Source organism: Apis laboriosa, unplaced genomic scaffold, assembly GCF_014066325.1.
Source record: "Apis laboriosa isolate Shangri-la unplaced genomic scaffold, ASM1406632v1 scaffold49_cov149, whole genome shotgun sequence".
Classification (NCBI taxonomy): domain Eukaryota; kingdom Metazoa; phylum Arthropoda; class Insecta; order Hymenoptera; family Apidae; genus Apis; species Apis laboriosa.
In genome coordinates, this window is record NW_025223500.1 from 1305746 (window position 1) to 1323488 (window position 17743).

Below are 17743 nucleotides of genomic sequence, written 5' to 3' on the forward strand. Positions count from 1 at the left end.
AAAAAAAAAAAAAAAAAAAAACGGACCCTCACGAGACAACGAGAAACGTGACACGAACAGACGCTACAATTCTCCCAATCCAAATATCCGAAATATACATCGCGGAAGTCGAGTCTGCTCGATAAAAGACGAGCGAGTCGAGAGGGTTGTCCAAGGGCAAGATAAGGCCGGGGGCGGGGGCAAGGAAATGGCCAGGAGGGGCGAGGTCGCCGAACAAAGGAGCGCTGTTTCGAGGGAGAAAGAGGGAGAGGAACTTTTTGCCAGTCCTCGAACCGACTCAGCGGCCGCTCCGCACGAGGAGGGGGGAGGGGGTTGAGAATCGATTTCAGCCCCACCCTATCAACGATGGAAGGCGCTGCCCCCGATCCTCTTCCTCAGACGTATCGTCGCCGAGGGGAGCGCGCCGCTTCGAGCTTTTATAATAAGATCACTTTTTTATCGACCAAGCGGCAGGTGGAAAATCGTGAAATATATCGCTTGTCAACGGCACATCCCTCGATGCGTCTTTTCTCGATACGTGGAGGGGGGAACCGCTTCGAACGACTTCCTTTTTCCTCTCCCCCTCGTTCGAAGGATGTTACGCCCTTATAGTATTGAATCGTATCGAGTTACTTTCGAGGGAGTAAATAGAGTGTGGAGGATAGGAGGGGAAGATGTATAATATAGGGGGTTTGTAAGATTTGAGTTTATTAGAAATATAATTGCATCGATTTTAATTAATATCGAGTAGCAACATTGAAGATATAGTAACAAGTTGCTTTTGAACAATAAATAAAGGGTGGAGGAGGATGGTTCAATCTGTCAATTTTTGGAGTGTGAAAAAATAAATTGTGAATTTTAACTAATTTTTATTGTTAAAGTTTCTTCATTCAATATTAATTTCTATTAAAAACATTTTCTAATTTTAACACGCAAAGACGATTTGAAATGACAACTTTTCTCTCGTAATTTTTAATTGCATCTCTACACTTATTTTTCATGAATGATTCCTCCGCAACTTATATCGAAACAAGAAAGGATCGTAAGAAAAAAAAAGAAAAAAAATCCGAGAGAGCACAGAAAAGATTTCCAATTTACAATTCTTCAACCGAGATCAACTAACGAAAACAAGTTTCCACGGGACACGTTCTGTTCAAACATTCGCCTCGAAATTTACGATTCGGGCAGACCAGTTCCCAGGGTGGTTAACGCGACGCAGCTTTCTCTGGCATTTTCGAAATAGACAAACGATCGATCGTGTCCAACCGCGTGAAAAAGTGAAACACGCATAAGCGGCGTTGGCGCGGAGCTCGAGGCATCGCTATCATCCGTTTGCTATTTGTTCCCATAAAAGTGGGCGTAGAGCGGCTCGTAAAAAATGTATTGACAATACCATTAGGCCAAGCGGTGTCCCCTCTCTTCTGTACTTACAGAGGCTCGTAAAACCGGGGAATTTATCAAGAGACTTTACATATCCACGTCCACGCCAAGATTGGACAAGCTCCTGCCGGTTTTCCCGAGTTTATTAAACTTCCGCCGCCGCGAGAAAACGTTTTCGCTCTTCTTCTTCTCTTATCCGATTTAAACTCAAAATTTAAATCTGTGACACAAGTGAAATATTTAAAACGTTGCTCGTCAATTCGAATTGGTAGGTCTCCGATGTCACGTGCTTTCACTCCTTTCTCACGAGGGACGAAACTTTGCAGGCTAAAAATAGTATTCCTTTTTTTTTTTTTAGTGGTAACTCAAGGAAACTGTATTTTCGAATATTGAATCTTTTCAGTTTGTGATAACGTATGTGATATTTAGGAAAGAAAAAATAAAATGGATCAAAATTTCGATTTAAGTTAAAGTTCGATTTAAGAAATCATATATAATCAGCTTTTCAAATTTAAAATTTGGATAGAAATTTATAATAATTCAAGTAGAAATGGAGAATGAAAAATCTACGATTTACGAATTAGAGTGGTGAATTGAATCACTTGGGTTTGAGAATTATGCAAGACGCGAGGATAAGGCTTAAAAAAAAAAGTATGTTTCCATTCGTCCTACTCGATCTTATCCGAGAGCTAAGCTATTTACCTATTCTGAATGGAAGGAATCATAAAACCGTGGAGAAGAAACACGCTGTAACACTTCTAACAAGGCTCGCTTTGTAATATGAAATACCACTTGCGCACACCGGAAAGATCATTCACCGTGAACCTTGGCTTATCAGGCGAATATAAATGAAAAGGCGTATCTGTATCGAACGGCATCCTAGGCGAAAACGCAATACACACGTGTGTCTTGTATTGTATTATCGATCAAAGTTCAAGTAAATCGCTTTATCGATATACGACCCTTTTCACCGTTGTTTTCGATCGAAAATGAACGTAAGCCGATTACGTGTAATGTTGCCTTTTACATGTTGTAATCGAACGACAATCAAAAACGTTTAGTGATATCGATACGTGTGAAAGTAAAATTTTTGGAAAATTGTTGTCGAGAATTATTTTTATTCTTAATGGTATATATTCATTTGTGAAAAAAAATATTTTCCATTGGAGACTCTCTTTGGAGAATTTGCGAATATTTCAAGTGAACGTCGAAATAATATGAAAAATATTACGTGTAAGTATTTCTTTGATCTTATTATGAGTTGATACTATCAAATTATTATATAAATGAATATACATCTTGTCATCTTCTCAAATATTTAATCCTAGGATTAAATATTCGATTATGAAGGAATATAAAAGTTGGTGTATATAAAAATGTCAATTGTTTATTTATTAAATTATAAACAATTGAATCATCTAATTCAAATTAATGTATTATAAAGTCTTAATTATTTCTATATACTAACTTTGTGTTTGTTTTGATTTCCAGAATCGAGCATTCAAAAATATTTTCACACAAATATATTAACATCCTAAAATGATTCTTTCCAATATTTTGTAAAAATTACATTATTTTACATTATTTTGCACGACATAACAATAGCTATAAAATATTAAACAAACATTAAAAATATCACAAACATTTAAAATATTATACCTCAAGTCTTCATATTTCAAGACTATTAAAAACTGAATCTTCTCAACCAGGAATAGTTTCCTTCATTTTCATATCTCGTATTGTAAAATATATGTAAAATACAAAAGAATAAAAAAAATTGTCAATAATTTAAAAAAAGAATCGAAGATTCGTTCATCGACGACAAAAGGGGTGATTGTGCCCGACGAAACTTAAATAGCCGACTGCAGACACGGTTATTGATTCGTAACTGCATCGACCCTCCTTCCACCCTCACCCAAGTCTGGCCAATGCACGTTGGCCTACTTTGAGCCTACGCCATAGATGGAAAATTCACCTCTTGCACGCGACCATGTTCGATTTCTGTCCAACGGTATCACGAAAACAATGGATCGATCGCCCAGTTTGCGAACAAACATATTTTTGTACGTGATGTGAAAATCCTGGCGGAAAATATTACTCGATTCCCCGATGTTTCTTCCGTTACGTTGAAATTGGAAATTGTCGAAAGTTGGAAGACGCAATTTTTCAGTCTGCCTTTTTTTTATAAAGAGGGGAAAAAATTTGTTCAATTAGTTTTTGGATTCGATTGGAGGAAATTTAATAAAAATTGAATTCAATTACGCAACTAGAAATTAAACAATTTTTAAATCGTTCTTCAATAACCATTGATAGATATATATAATTTTTAATTTAAATAATCAAATTTTTTTTATATCTTATGACAGAAATAATGGAAGTATAATTAGATATTTAAATATTCAATTTAAAGGAATCAAGTTTCAGAATCAAAGGCAATTCTCTAAGTGTAATATTTGTTCTTGGATCTTTCTTTCCGAGAAAATAGGATTGAAACGAAGGAGAAAATGTATGATGAGTCTAGCTTTTGTTACTAAAACAACAATATATAATGAAAGCTTAAATCCTCTTAAACCTTCGAGCAATCGGAATTTTGTTGATTGCATAATTAAAAATAAGAAAAATTATTATATATATTTAATTTTCACTCAACTCTGTTCAATCTATTCATGATTTTAAATAATTAATTTTAAATTAGAGATTACAGTTTTGAGATTCTACAGTTGTTTTTGGTGGAAATATTTTTTCGAGAAATATCACAAAAATTACGATATTTACGATATCCACGAATTATATAAAATATCGTAACAACAAAATAAATTTTTAAATTTTATTTTCTTTGATATAAAAATGAAAGAAGACACTCTACAAAAATATTTGGAACGCAAAATGTAAATTATTATATTGTATAAAAAAAGTAATAATTTAATCACCAAATATTTTAATAATAATCGTAGCAAATTTGTAATAAAAATATTTAAATTATTACACAAATACTCTCTATTTCTAATTATTTAATTTCAAACGAAAGAATTTAATTAATTTAACAATGTTAATATTTTATCTTTAAAAAAAAATTACAAAATAAATCTTTCCTATTTTAAATCATCACACATTGCCACAAAAATTCTAAAATAGAGAAAGTAAATTAAAAATTTCAAGTTTAATGTTCGACTTTACTACTGTAAAATAAAATTTCAAAGTTCTTTCGTACAAAGTGCAAACGTTAAATTAAACGGAATTATCTTCGAAACTCGAGAAGTTTTCGTTAAAATTTCACCATTCGCAAACTTTCCCTCCCCCACAAAGCAAAGGTAAACGCGGGAAAAAAGCGTGGAAAGTTTCATTTTGGCTTGATACAGAGATAAAAAAAAAAGTTTGACGATAAAGACGCATTAACATGACAACGGCTCCATATTTCTCAACTTCCACGTAGAAGAGAGAGAGAGAGAGAGAAAGAGAGATACCCTCGGTGGTTCCATTTGTCCGCTTGTTCGTGTTTTCCCAGCACGATCCGTGCCCGTCGCGGTTTGAATACCGAAACGTTTTAAAACTCTTTCCATTACGAGAAACCGCGTGTCGATACCATCGAACCTACGCCACAGAAACAACGGTTTATGTAATAACCACCGGCCGTATCCTGGACAACTATTTTACCGGAAACACGATGATCCGAGCCAACTTACGATGAGGGATATCGTTTCGTTCCCGCAACAGACAAAAAAAAAAAAAAGAAAAAGAAAAGAAAAGAAAGAGAAAAAGACGAATACGGATAGATATATTATAGTTGGTATGCTGCAATAAGTGCTCTTTCTTTTATAGCAATAAATGAATAAATTGATTATTCATTTTTCTACATTTTTTTTTTTTATTTACATCTAATTTTTTAACTTCGAACTGGATACCTAAAAATTTTCAGAATTTTTCTTACGAGTATGCAGAACTTAATAACGGTAGCGTTTTATTGATATTTTTTAATTTCAAGGAGTAAGAAAAAATCGTTGGAATTTTTAAAGGTTTTTAATTTGTCGAAACGAGAGTGAGATTCGAGAAGCATGGCAAGATTAACGATCAGTGGAAGCGAGGTAAATTTAATTAGCTAAACCTGATAAGTACAACACTCTACAAGGAAAGATTCCAAGCAAAGATAAAGATTAATTAACCAACACAAACGCGTTTGTATAAACCTCGTGTACGTAAATTAAAAGGAGAAGAAAACGACCCGCCCGATTATCGAATATTTCGTGTATGACTTTGGTTCAACGAAATCAAGCAGAGGCGTGAAATTGTCGTATAAGATTGTCAAAGGACAAAGAATACTCGAACAAAGAATGTATCGAAAGTGGTGATTCAACAGGAATACTTAGAAGGCGACGTGCCTCGAGGCATAAAGGCGGAGAGGAGGCATTTTCGTGGCACTCAACCTTGGTGAAACGAAAAATGAAAAAGCTGGCAGACTGTGAGCGTGGGAATCGTTTAACGATAATGTCGCCTCTTGTAAGATTGCAAGAGAGATGTATTGCTTCTTCTATCGTAGATTATTTTTTTCTCGATACGTTGTCTCAATTTGAAACACAACGTCGTGTAACAGAAATTAATTACTATGATATATGTAATATATATTATATAATATATGCAATGAATGTGAACAAAATAACTTTTCGATATTTTTTTTAAAATCATTTTTTCTTAGTGATTTGAAAATTGTAATATAAATATTTTCTTATTGGCTTCTTGGCTTCTTCTTGGTTTTTTTTTTTAAAGTAATTAATAATCAAAATTTATAATTTAAATTTAAAAACATAGTCGAGGAATGTAATGTGTTCGATAAAGAAAATTCATTAAAAAAATGATTTATATATTTGACTATAATTGTGATGTAAATAATTCAAAAATTAGAAAACCTAAAGTAATTTTTAATTACTTTATTTTAATTATATTTTAATATGAATTTTTATTTAGCTTAATAATTCTTGGGTAATTCTAAACTCAAAATGTTACTATTCTATTGTAAATAAAAGAAAGAGATTACAGCAAATCTTCAAAATTTCACAAAGTTATCCAATAAATTATTATATATCATAAAAGAGTAAATCCGTAAAATAATATTAAATATAATAACAACATTTTATTAATTTATATACTTTTTTAATGAAATTTCTATTAAACCTTCCCTCTAACCTATTAAAACTATAATTATATAATTTAAAAGTATATTTACTTATATATATATACATCAAAAAAAAAAAAAAAAGAAAAAAGAAACATCGAGATCGACAACCTAAAGTTTCCTAAATATATAATAATAATAATAATCAAACCATAATTTACACGAACCAAGTAAACATCAAATCCCCACAATCAGATCCCCATCGACTTTCTCAATAAACTACGAAACGTCATTTACACGAAAGTACAGTCACCGAATCCACAACAAAGATCCGTTACATATACGTTGGCCAGAATTTCTAGGCGCATCTGCGCGATAATTGGTAGAAGGTAAATGAATTAAGCCGTAAGTGGCTTTCTCCGTGAGCGATAATTTTATGCAGGAAAGTTCGCATTACGCCGCTAATAGGGCTGTTTCGACGATATTTATAGATCCAGTTTCATAATACACGTTACTGCACACAGGGCCCAGGGATAATTAGAGGCACGCCACCGCCTCCTCCCATTCCAATCCACCTAACTTTTCCCCGCCGTTTTTCACCGTCTGACCCGCAGCGCGAGTTACGATCCACATTTTGCATCGAGCCAATCGACCGAGAGATGTCTCATCGTGCCTGCCGCGCACGTGTTCGCCTCGCAATAACCGTAGTAATAATCGTGGCTTGGATCCAGGCAAATTTGAGAAAGCGGAATGATTGGTTCGTAACTTTGCTCCTCCTCGATTCGAGTATTATTTTACATTGTGCATTCTTGAAAAAGGAAATGGATTTCATTTGATCACTTGGATATTGAAAATGATCGATGAAAGAGTCTAGTGTACGATTTTGACTCTTCGTATTGCTCTTTTTATTTCAGTATTATATTAAATATCCGAGTATTATTTAATTCAGAGAAATAAAATTGTGTTTTGGCGATGAAAAACTGGATATGTAATCTCATTTTTATATATGATAAATTGTTACGATTTTATCTATTTTTAAATAAAATATAAATGTTATTTTGTACATTTCGTTGTTATTAATTATATATTGTTTGTGCTATGAAGTTTGTTATATAATTGCTAGATGAAAACAAGTGGGGGATGAAATTTATAGAAAGAGAAAGCGAAGAATTCCACCAATTCGTGAGAAACATGGAAATAAATCGAAAATTGATTTAGATTAGAATATAAAGTTTCTTAAATTCGACGAGATGTTTTAATTTTTCAAACGAAAGAATTATATTGGACTCTCGAAAGTCTCTCGTAATAAAATCGCCACTTTATTTTTCGACGCAAAAGTAATAATCCCGTAATTCAAGCTTGAAATAAAAGTCTCGATTCAACGTCTCGTTCTTTAACGAGGAAGAGGTAACTTTTCAAAGATCACGAGTTAACCGGTTAAGAGTCATCGAGCATAAAAACGTGACGCCCGAAGGGTGAGAGACATAGAAGTCACCCCCTTTTGAGCGACAAAATAACGAAGTGGCAATTGCGCCGTAGTGGTGGAACGAACAACCTCGAAGCGACGAGACTCAACGAGGCTCGAAATTTCATATCCGCCTTCTTCAATCATTCATCGCGATATTGCGAAGAAAAAGACAAGCCAGACGATTGGCAAAAATCGAGTTTCGATCTTATTTACGTATTTTTCGTAATCTTATTTAGAATCATAGATTGATAAACGGATCAAATAAATAAAAATCAATCGAATAGTTTACAATAATAAGTGAATTATCGACACGTTTCTTCGTTATCCTGTCAAATAAGTTAAATTGAAAAATTAAGCAATTATTAAAATCACATAACGAAATAATTTATTAGGTTAGTTTTTATTAACAAAGTATTTAAAAATTCCTCAACACCCAGATTATCTGACATTATATATCTCAAGATAGATAAAAGTCGAAGCGTAACAATTTCGAGTTATAAAATTTTCCAAAACACAAACACACACACACAATAGTCTTATCTATGATCTCGTTAATCGTGCAGACTCAATATTTACTTCCACCATTAATAGGACACCGGTGTGTCGTACATCTTGCCAACAATGAAGAAGAATTCAACTACAGGAGACAATGGAATACTCACAGAGAGGAGTACAAAGCACACAACACGCGCTTCGAGGTTAGGTTACATTAGATTCGCCAGCCGGAAAGGAGCGCCGCCAGCGGCAATTCGGTTATTAATTAAACTAGAGAGAATTCCTAGAGAGAAGATAAGTTTTTCTACACTGTTGCAATATCGATCGGAGAGAAAGCTCCGCTCTGCACCGCACGATCGTTCTGATTCACGCGGACGACTCGAAATTCCCATTAACCGCAGTTGTCCTCGGAATCGTATAGAAGTGAATACGTATTGGCCGGATGAAAGTAAACCGATTTTACTTGCACGAAAAAAAAAAAAAAAAAAAAAAAAAAGGAAGAAAGAAAGAACCTTGAATTACACAGGCGAAGAACGGTGTAGGAACGGTGTAGCATAACCGGGAAGCAACTGGGCCAAGTGGTAAGACTGGAACGGTTCAACGAGCAATCAGCACCCGGTCTCGTGCATGGAAGAGAGGACTTTCTAGAGGACACGGTCTGTTTTACGATGGTTCGTGAAACATTTCCTTAAATCGTGATTTCCGTGTTTCGCGAGCAAGAAAATAAACGTAGAGTGTAGAACAAACTTGGAACACGCGAAAACAAATTCTCTTAGTTTTAATCCCCTCCCCTTTTCGGAGCCAACCCTTCGAAAAAAAGCAATTTCATCGTTCCCAGTCAACAAGGATCCATCGATAGAATGGACATTTACGAGGAAATTGCCGCTATCATCCGGAGGAAAGAGGGGGAGAAAGAGATCATGGAGACAAAACGGATCGTCCGTTTACCTGGACGATCTTGCGGTCCCGATATACGGGGGAATCCACCCCCGTGGCTAATTTTTCCACGGGTCGATAAGTCGAGTAACGGTGACGGGGCATGCGAGGGGTCAAGAGTTCGGAATAGGAGCACACGGAAAGTGTGTTCGGGGACAGTGTGGTGGAGTTGTAGTACCTTCTTCCGGCGCAGCAGCTTCCAGTCGAAGTGACTCATCCTGTTCGCCTCGTTAGCCTCTCTTTTATCGTGCCTTCGTCCTGTTTCGCCTCTTTCGCTTCCTCCTCTCTCCCTCTCCCGCTTCCTCCACCTATCGTGTCACCCTGGCTTAGATGGTCGATTTATTCCCACGCCGTGCGACACACAATATACACGCACACACACACACACATACGTGCACATACACACACGCACTCCCTATACATACACTCCCTTCGACACACGACGTATTCAGCACACGAAAGAGAAGTCCTCGTGGCCGCCTCCTCTAACTCCTTCCTCCACGAATCCGAGCCTAGAGGCTAGGTCTCGTTGACGCGTCTCAAAGGGAACAACGGGCAGCTGCTCCTCCCCGACGACGAGGCACGAAGACACGAGACTCTACGCACTCCGCATTCCCGGCACATCCTCGCGATCCACCGCGTAGTTGAAGTCCTCATTGTTCTTCGGCGTGGATACGTGTCCTTGGTGTGGACACCGGCATCCGCCCACTCTTCCAACACACACGAGCCCGGTCAAGGGAACGAGAAGGAAAGAAAGAGAGAGAGAGATTCGCCTTCCTTCCTTCCTTCCTTTCTTTCCCTCTCCTCGATATTCCACCTATGACATCGCTCACCCGGGCGAATGGTGACAAAACAACACCCCTTATGCGACTATATTACACACGTAACACGTGATAAAGAAACGTAATAACCGCGCTCACTTAGGGCCACCGTTACATCGAGCACACGTCGGTTCGCCCTTTATTATCACGGCCGATCGATGATCAACGCGATTCCATCTTTCCATCCCTCGGCGTTGCGTCGTCTCGTCTTTCGTTTCACCAGAGGACCAGCGTGAATCTCTCTCTCTTTCTCTCTCTTTTTCTGCCTCCCTCCCCTCTAGAGTAACCTCGGTCGAGGAGGTTTTTATCGACTGACCCGGTTCCTGAGAGCGGTGCAACGACACACACACGCACGCACGCACGCACGCACGAGGGGGGATTCGGGGGATATCTTTGGAGAAGTCGAAGCGCGAAACTCGTTCGTCGGGATAAGGGAGCGGCGGCGAGGGTGGCGGCGAGCGGAGGATGCAGGGCGGCGTACTGTCAAAATATCTGCCGTTTCCGCGGCGAGAAGCCGAGGCGGGGACGAGGCGGGTTGCGTCGAGGTTGCACGAGTGGCGCGCCACACGGGCATGCGTGATGACGCGGCCGTCAACGAGAGGGATAATCGAACACCGCTCTCACCGGGATCTCGTTGAATGTGGCGCGATGCGGCGATGGTTTCGGTGACGTTTCGACTTGCTACTCGTTGAGCAGAGTTTTCTTTTTCTTTTTCTTTTTCTTTTTCTTTTTCTTTTTCTTGGGAGGAGGTGTTAGATTTTCGAAGGTTTGAAGAGGAACGATTTTGAAAATGAGAGTGGTTAGATTCGGTTCAAGTTCGGTTGAAGAGATGTTTTTGGGTGGAAATTTTTTTGGATTTTGGTTATGCTTGGGTTTGAGGGGATGAAGAATTTGAAATGGTGAGATTTGGTGGTATTTGATTTTGAGGTAGTAGTAAGGTGATTTAGATGATTGGAATTGAAAATTTGGTATTAATAAGTAATTGTTGGACGCAAAGTGATAAAGTGATTTTGATAATAAAGTAAGTAAAGATTTAGATAATATTTGAGTAAGATAGAACGGTGTTTGGAGATTTAGATAACTCGTTTGAATTTAAGAAAATGAAAAATTGTTTGGGTTGAAGTTTTAATAACCTAATTTTTGAGTTATATCTAAATTTAATCTTTCTTTATGAAAAATTTTGAAGTACATATTCAAGGATGAAATTTCATTCAAATCATATCAGATTCGCAATTTATTCCATTAAAATTGATTTCATACATCATTAAAATGTAACAATGATAAAATTCTATTTAAGTACAATTTGTGGATCGATACTTTTAATATTAGAAAGTGAATCTCTAATTTTCGTTATTATTTATAAATAAAACTGAAGTTATTCTATTAATTTTAATCAAAGATGATATAGAAATTAATCAAACTTTTATCAAAAGGAATTTCTTTGATTGGAATCATTTTATATGACGCAAATATAAATATAGAGAATAAATATAGAATCTGATAATTAATCTTTAAATGGAGGAATATTTTCGTAGACAAATTTCAATTACCAATCTAATTTATTTGTAATTATGTATATTTATATTATATTAAAAAATAAATTGGAATAAGGTTACTGGTGTTTAAACTTTGTGAATTTTAGTAATATTTAAATATATTACAAACAACAAGATTTTGAACAACTCCTATACATATATATAATATAATCATTAGTCTTAATTTTTAAAATATTTGAAAAAATGATTGTTACTGTTACATTTATATATTGAAAATCACTACAGTTAATATTCATCTATTAAATATTATAATTTATAAGAAATAAGTTATAAAATATTTCTTAAGGAACAATAATGAAATTACAATCACAACAATAAATACACACCAAGTGTGAAACACATTTTAATAGCATTTGAATGGTTACATCTGATGCGCACATGTTGCTTCACATATGGACACATATAAAGGAAATTCAATATGGTAGCACCATTTTTTTACAAATATTTCAAACAGATCGTAGAAAAAACTTGTTTCAAATCTTGTTCTCTATAATATATTTAAAAATCAAAACCCATATGAACATTATATATGGATTGATTCAAATAGCTTAAAAGAAAATGTTATGGTCTGAAAAATGTCCATATCTGAAGAAAGTAATTTTGTTTTTGTTCGAAAAATATTTTTTAAATTTTGTATTATAATTATTGCATAGTTAATTTCTAGAAGAATAATCTATCAATCTTGTTAAACAAATAATATCATGTAAGAATATAATATAATAAATGCAGTTAAAGTCAGAAAGGAAAAATTTTCATCCTAAATACATAACATGTATTCAATAATTCAAGTTTAAATCCTTCCAAGATGAACCTGATACACGCGAAATATCGTGACTGCCTCCAATTACATCTGTCCTCCGAGAATTGTTCAATATTGATGAAAATTTACAAAAGAAGATAAAATTTGAGATGAACAAATTAATTTCTCTTTTCTTAAAGGAAATAAATAATGTAAAATAATAATATTACAATTAGTTTATATCTCTTTCTTAACAGATAAATTTATCCATTTTAAATTCTTGTGCAACAATGCCTAGAAATTCAATATTATAAATTAAACATAAACATGAAATTAAACATTATGGAAATAATCTTCTTTTCTTCATCCTCATATAAATTGAAAACTATTTAATTAACTTACTTTAATTAACCATTTAATTAAACCTAAATTATTTTAAATTTTTTCTTTTTTCTGCAAGTTCACTTTAAATTCCTATTTTCTTTTCTTATAAAAATTATTCATCCCCTTCGAATAATAATAAATTTGTGTACTGCAAATTATCAATAATACCAAAAATCGAAATTGAATCATTAAAATTTTCAAATCCTTCCTTACCTTACCTGCTAATACGAAGTAATCAATCTCGAGAAGTTTCTCCTCCGTATGAGCAAAACTACCACGCAACGATCCGTACATCTGAAACCCGATGATTGTGAACTGGCCACAATCTTTCTACCGTCATCGTGCTTTTGTTACGAATGAAATTTATCGTTTGAAAATCGTATTCGTGGAATATTAAAGGATCCTCGGTTCGAAGTGAAAACAGATGAAGTTTCGTCCCGTGATATGTAGGATTTTCACTTCGCCGGCCGCGAACGATCACGCGAATTGCTTCGCGTGAGATGAAAGTGCGCGAGTGGCCACGGCGGATTTGCAAGATAAGCGAGGCCACCCGATAAATTTCGCTCGGCTTCGTTGGACAACGAGATCTCGACGTTCGAAAACGATAGAGGAAAAGGAAAAGAAGAAGAAGAGGAAAGAAGTTAAACATCGTTAGAGGATTTATCGAGAATATTCGAAACGTATGCAAATTGGACAAGTCAATCAAAATGGTATTTTATTCATAGAATAAAATATTATGATATGTAATAATTCTATCTAGAATCATATTGCAATGTCTATCTATATATATTTAATTATAATTCTAATTAATTCTATTTATTCTATCTTCAATTTAATTATAATAAATATATTTAATTAAAATTTTAAATTCGAGTAAATTTTTATAATTATGATATTAATTATAATAAATATATTTAAAATAAATTTTAAATTCGAGTAAATTTTTACTCGAGGATAAATAATTCTTCAACAAGGTGAGGAAATTCGTATGATATATAGTGTGAAATAATAAAAAATGCAATGAGAGAAAAGTCGATAAAAAAATTTCACAATTTACAATTTTATTCTTATAAGGATAAGTTATTGCAATTTCTAATTAAAATAAATCCATATGGAATATATGATCTTGGATATAATCAAATATAATAAAAAGATAAATTGTTTTCGTATGACTAGTTTTGCAGCACCCCTTTTTTCGTTTATTGAAAATCAGATGCTAATCAATAGTCTATTCTATTGACAAGAGATAGAAAAAAAGAATGGGGATAATGAAAACTGCAATACAATGCCATAAACTATGTTCTTTTAGAAAAGAAATTTTGATAATATCCCACAGGTATTGCAATTATTTAATTTTATTAGAAATGATACGTTGATAGTGATAATACGTACTTACACAGATATATGTCTTGTGGCAAGTTGCCATCTATATAAAATGCGAAACTGGTCGGTTGACCAATTAAATTTATCTGATTGGTGGGCAATGATTCGGAACATGAGCAGCTCCACACTTTGAATAATAAGTTATCACAATCACTATTATCAATATACTGTAAACTTCTAATGAAGCTGGTAGCAATTCTGCTTTGTTTATCTTTTTTTACTTTTTTAAAAGATTTGATCTTGATAAATGAATTCACAGAACACAATAGAACCTATAAAACATTGTACTTGAATATCTAATTATTCGAATATAATATATATAATTAATAATATAATATATATAATATATATAATTATTCGAATATAATATATATATATATATATATATACATAATATATCGAATTCTTGTCGATCAAAGTTCTCTTAATTTCAAGAAAAAAAAAACGTTTATAATTTATAATAATAAAATACAACGTAACGTAATGGTGACAAGATTGATGAAAAACATAGTACATGTTAATTACTTGTTTCACTTAATTTGCAAAGCTCGAATAACGATGCCTTTTTTAAAAAATTCAAGATTAATCGTCGTTGGGAAAAGTAACGAAAAGTACCTTTATTCGGCGTCGATATCGTGAGAGAATGGAAAAAAAAAAGAAAAAAATCGCCATATTCAATTTTGCTGTCTGGGTAGGGTGGCGCCATCTGTCAGGAGAAGTCGGTACCAGGGGCACTTCTTCCGCGTTTCATCAACAATGCAGTCGAGATCGTGATAGAGCAACCAGAAACCCGTGAAGTTCTTAACGAGAAAGCCATTACAAATTTGTATGCAAATCGAATGGACTATATAACGCGATGCAATGTGCAACTTGCCGCATGCGAAATCCTCACCAATTAAAAATCCAGTTTATAAGTATAAATAAATATCTAAGTTTAACTTAGTTTTCTTGATTTTGGAACAATATACTAATTGTTTTCAAGGTTTATTTCATCATTGGAATAAAATTTCAATCCAAGGAGTTTGAATAAATATATTTCTGAATTTTATTTAACTCGATGCTGAGTATCTTACTTCGCAGATGTAACGAATAAAATTTTTTAAAATTTTTAAAAAAGAAGATACAGCGATATTAAGATTATTTATCGGAAATCCAAATATTTTCAATCAGTTTTCCATTATCTATTCAAACGGCAATGATCAATCAGTATTGTGGCAATAGATCGAATTTTATCAAAGAAATGAAAAATATTTCGAAAGAAAGATTAAGATACAATTTCTAATTTTAAAATCTATTATCATCTTCTATAAGAATTTCCTAGAATTTTTGAATATATAAAATATTATTAAAAAACTTCACTAAACTATATAATCAATAATCTTGAATATCTACATACAGTCACATAATTAAAAAAAAAACAATTTTTACTTCCTCTAATTTCCAAAATATGTTTTCATTCGTAATAAATAAACAACCAATAAAAAAAGATGGCGATACATTAAAACAACTTACAATTAACTAAATTTTACCAAAACTGGCACATATCGAAAGGAACATCTGCTACTCCCTAGAATAATCGTATATAAACTCGCTTATATTCGAGGTCTTATATTCGACAGTACGTCTTGTCTCTAAAACCACAAATTACGAGGCGCGGGAGGGCGATGAATCGCGAGCGGGGATTGCCACGAGTCGAGTTGGCCGACATAAAGAATGTGCACGGCCGAAGCGCTATGATTCAATTACGGGGTAACCGGCATCACGATCACGTGTAAATCAAGATAAATCGCCGGTGTACGCGGCTGTCCCGATTCGACGATGTTGCGATACCGCTGCCGACCGGATACCAATCAAATTGTCAGCCGCTCCAAGTGAGAATTCTTCGTTGCTCCAAATATATATACGGGAGGGGAGGAGAATCCTTTTTCTCTCGATCCTTTGATCATGGCCGATCTCCACGATCTTTCTAATATCTATATCTCGAGGATTTCGTATTATATTCTTTTGTATATTGAATTACAGTGAAATAAATATTTGGTAGATTAATAAAAGATTTTTGAGACTGATAAAATTAACAGGGAGAATAATCAATTGTATTATGTTCTCTTGTATATTGAATTACAGTGAAATAAATATTTGGTAGATTAATAAAAGATTTTTGAGACTGCATTAATAAAATCAACAGAGGGATTAATTTTTATTTCTGGTGTGGGTTAATTAGAGATAGAGATTTTAGGTTTTTTAAAACATGAAATATACGTTGATGTAAAATATTTGTGACATTTTTCTGAATAAATATCGTATATCGTAACACGATTTGAATGAAATTATTATCACTCGTTCAATGCACTATTAAGAATCAATTTATATTGTACTTTATTTTATTTTAATCAAAGAAAAATCTAGGAATATAATTTGGCAAGTGTTCCTTTGAAAAAAACTAAAAGTAAATTAATTTTGACTCGTGGATATTTGCAAATTCTTGGATCGTTTTCCATCATTCACGTGTCATAATATGTAATAATTTGTAATAATAAAATATATATCGTGATACTATTAACGAAAAATTGTAAATAGCAAATTAAAAAGTTACATCTTATGCAAATATAATTACATAGCGAATTATGCAATTGAATGATGAAAGTTATAAAGTTCATGATTTTTAGAGAGAAGAATTACAGCGTGAATGGAGAGAAAATTTTTAATGATCAACATTAAATTGTTATACCAGGTAAGATACTTACTTCATTCCAAATAAACGATTAGATCACCCATTAAAGGATTAAAATAACATCCGATCGGCGGTGAGCGTGATGCGTGAAAAACGAGGCTCATTAGAATTCCGTTACGTAATTCGCTTTCGAACACGAGGATTCCATATTAAAAAGGATATAAAGTTTAAATGCTTTGAGAAGTTCTCAACAATCGAAACGGGCAACGTTGGAAACAAGCAAGGGGAAAGTTTTAATGCACATTAAAATTAAATGCGTAATAAGTGTTACGAAATGACGAGTTCAAGTAATTGTTCCACGTCCATTATTGGATGAACGATTCTACCCACCTATAGTTTTAAATTTGTTCATCTCTCAGAGTTTTAAATTAATTTATAACATCAAATCGAAAAGCAAAGATTTATAATCCAGAAATTTTTAAGATTATCCATATTTATAAATAAAGTTTAAAATACATTGAAGAAAGTAGATAAGCGTATATACAAATATGTAATGACAAAACTGGAAACAAAAATAAATGTCACACATTTCACACGCGCTTTTATTGTGAAAAATAAAGACACTTATAATCTTTCAATATTAATCTGTCAATATTAATAATTTTAATATCTTTCAATTATAATTTTAATCCTGTGTTTTATCCAATTATTTCCTATACCAATCGATCGAATATCCATATATACATTTTTTTAAAATAATTCAAAAAACAAGCGATTCGACTATTTAATAATTATCCTATTTAAGATTCAACTTTAATCCGATC

The 17743-nt window shown here is 33.6% G+C and overlaps 1 protein-coding gene across 3 annotated transcripts in view; it reads right to left on the bottom strand.

Moving 5' to 3' along the window:
* Positions 1–17743, bottom strand: part of LOC122716853 (puratrophin-1-like) — a 431619-nt gene that overhangs the window by 392394 nt on the left and 21482 nt on the right. The window contains exon 1 of one of the 3 annotated variants that reach the window (XM_043940303.1): positions 9544–9673. The exons of the other annotated variants lie outside the window; for them this stretch is intronic. Coding sequence (XP_043796238.1) covers positions 9544–9582 — 39 coding nt within the window. The 5' untranslated portion in view covers positions 9583–9673. Of the gene's footprint in view, positions 1–9543; positions 9674–17743 lie in introns of those variants that run through there. 3 annotated transcript variants of the gene reach the window in all.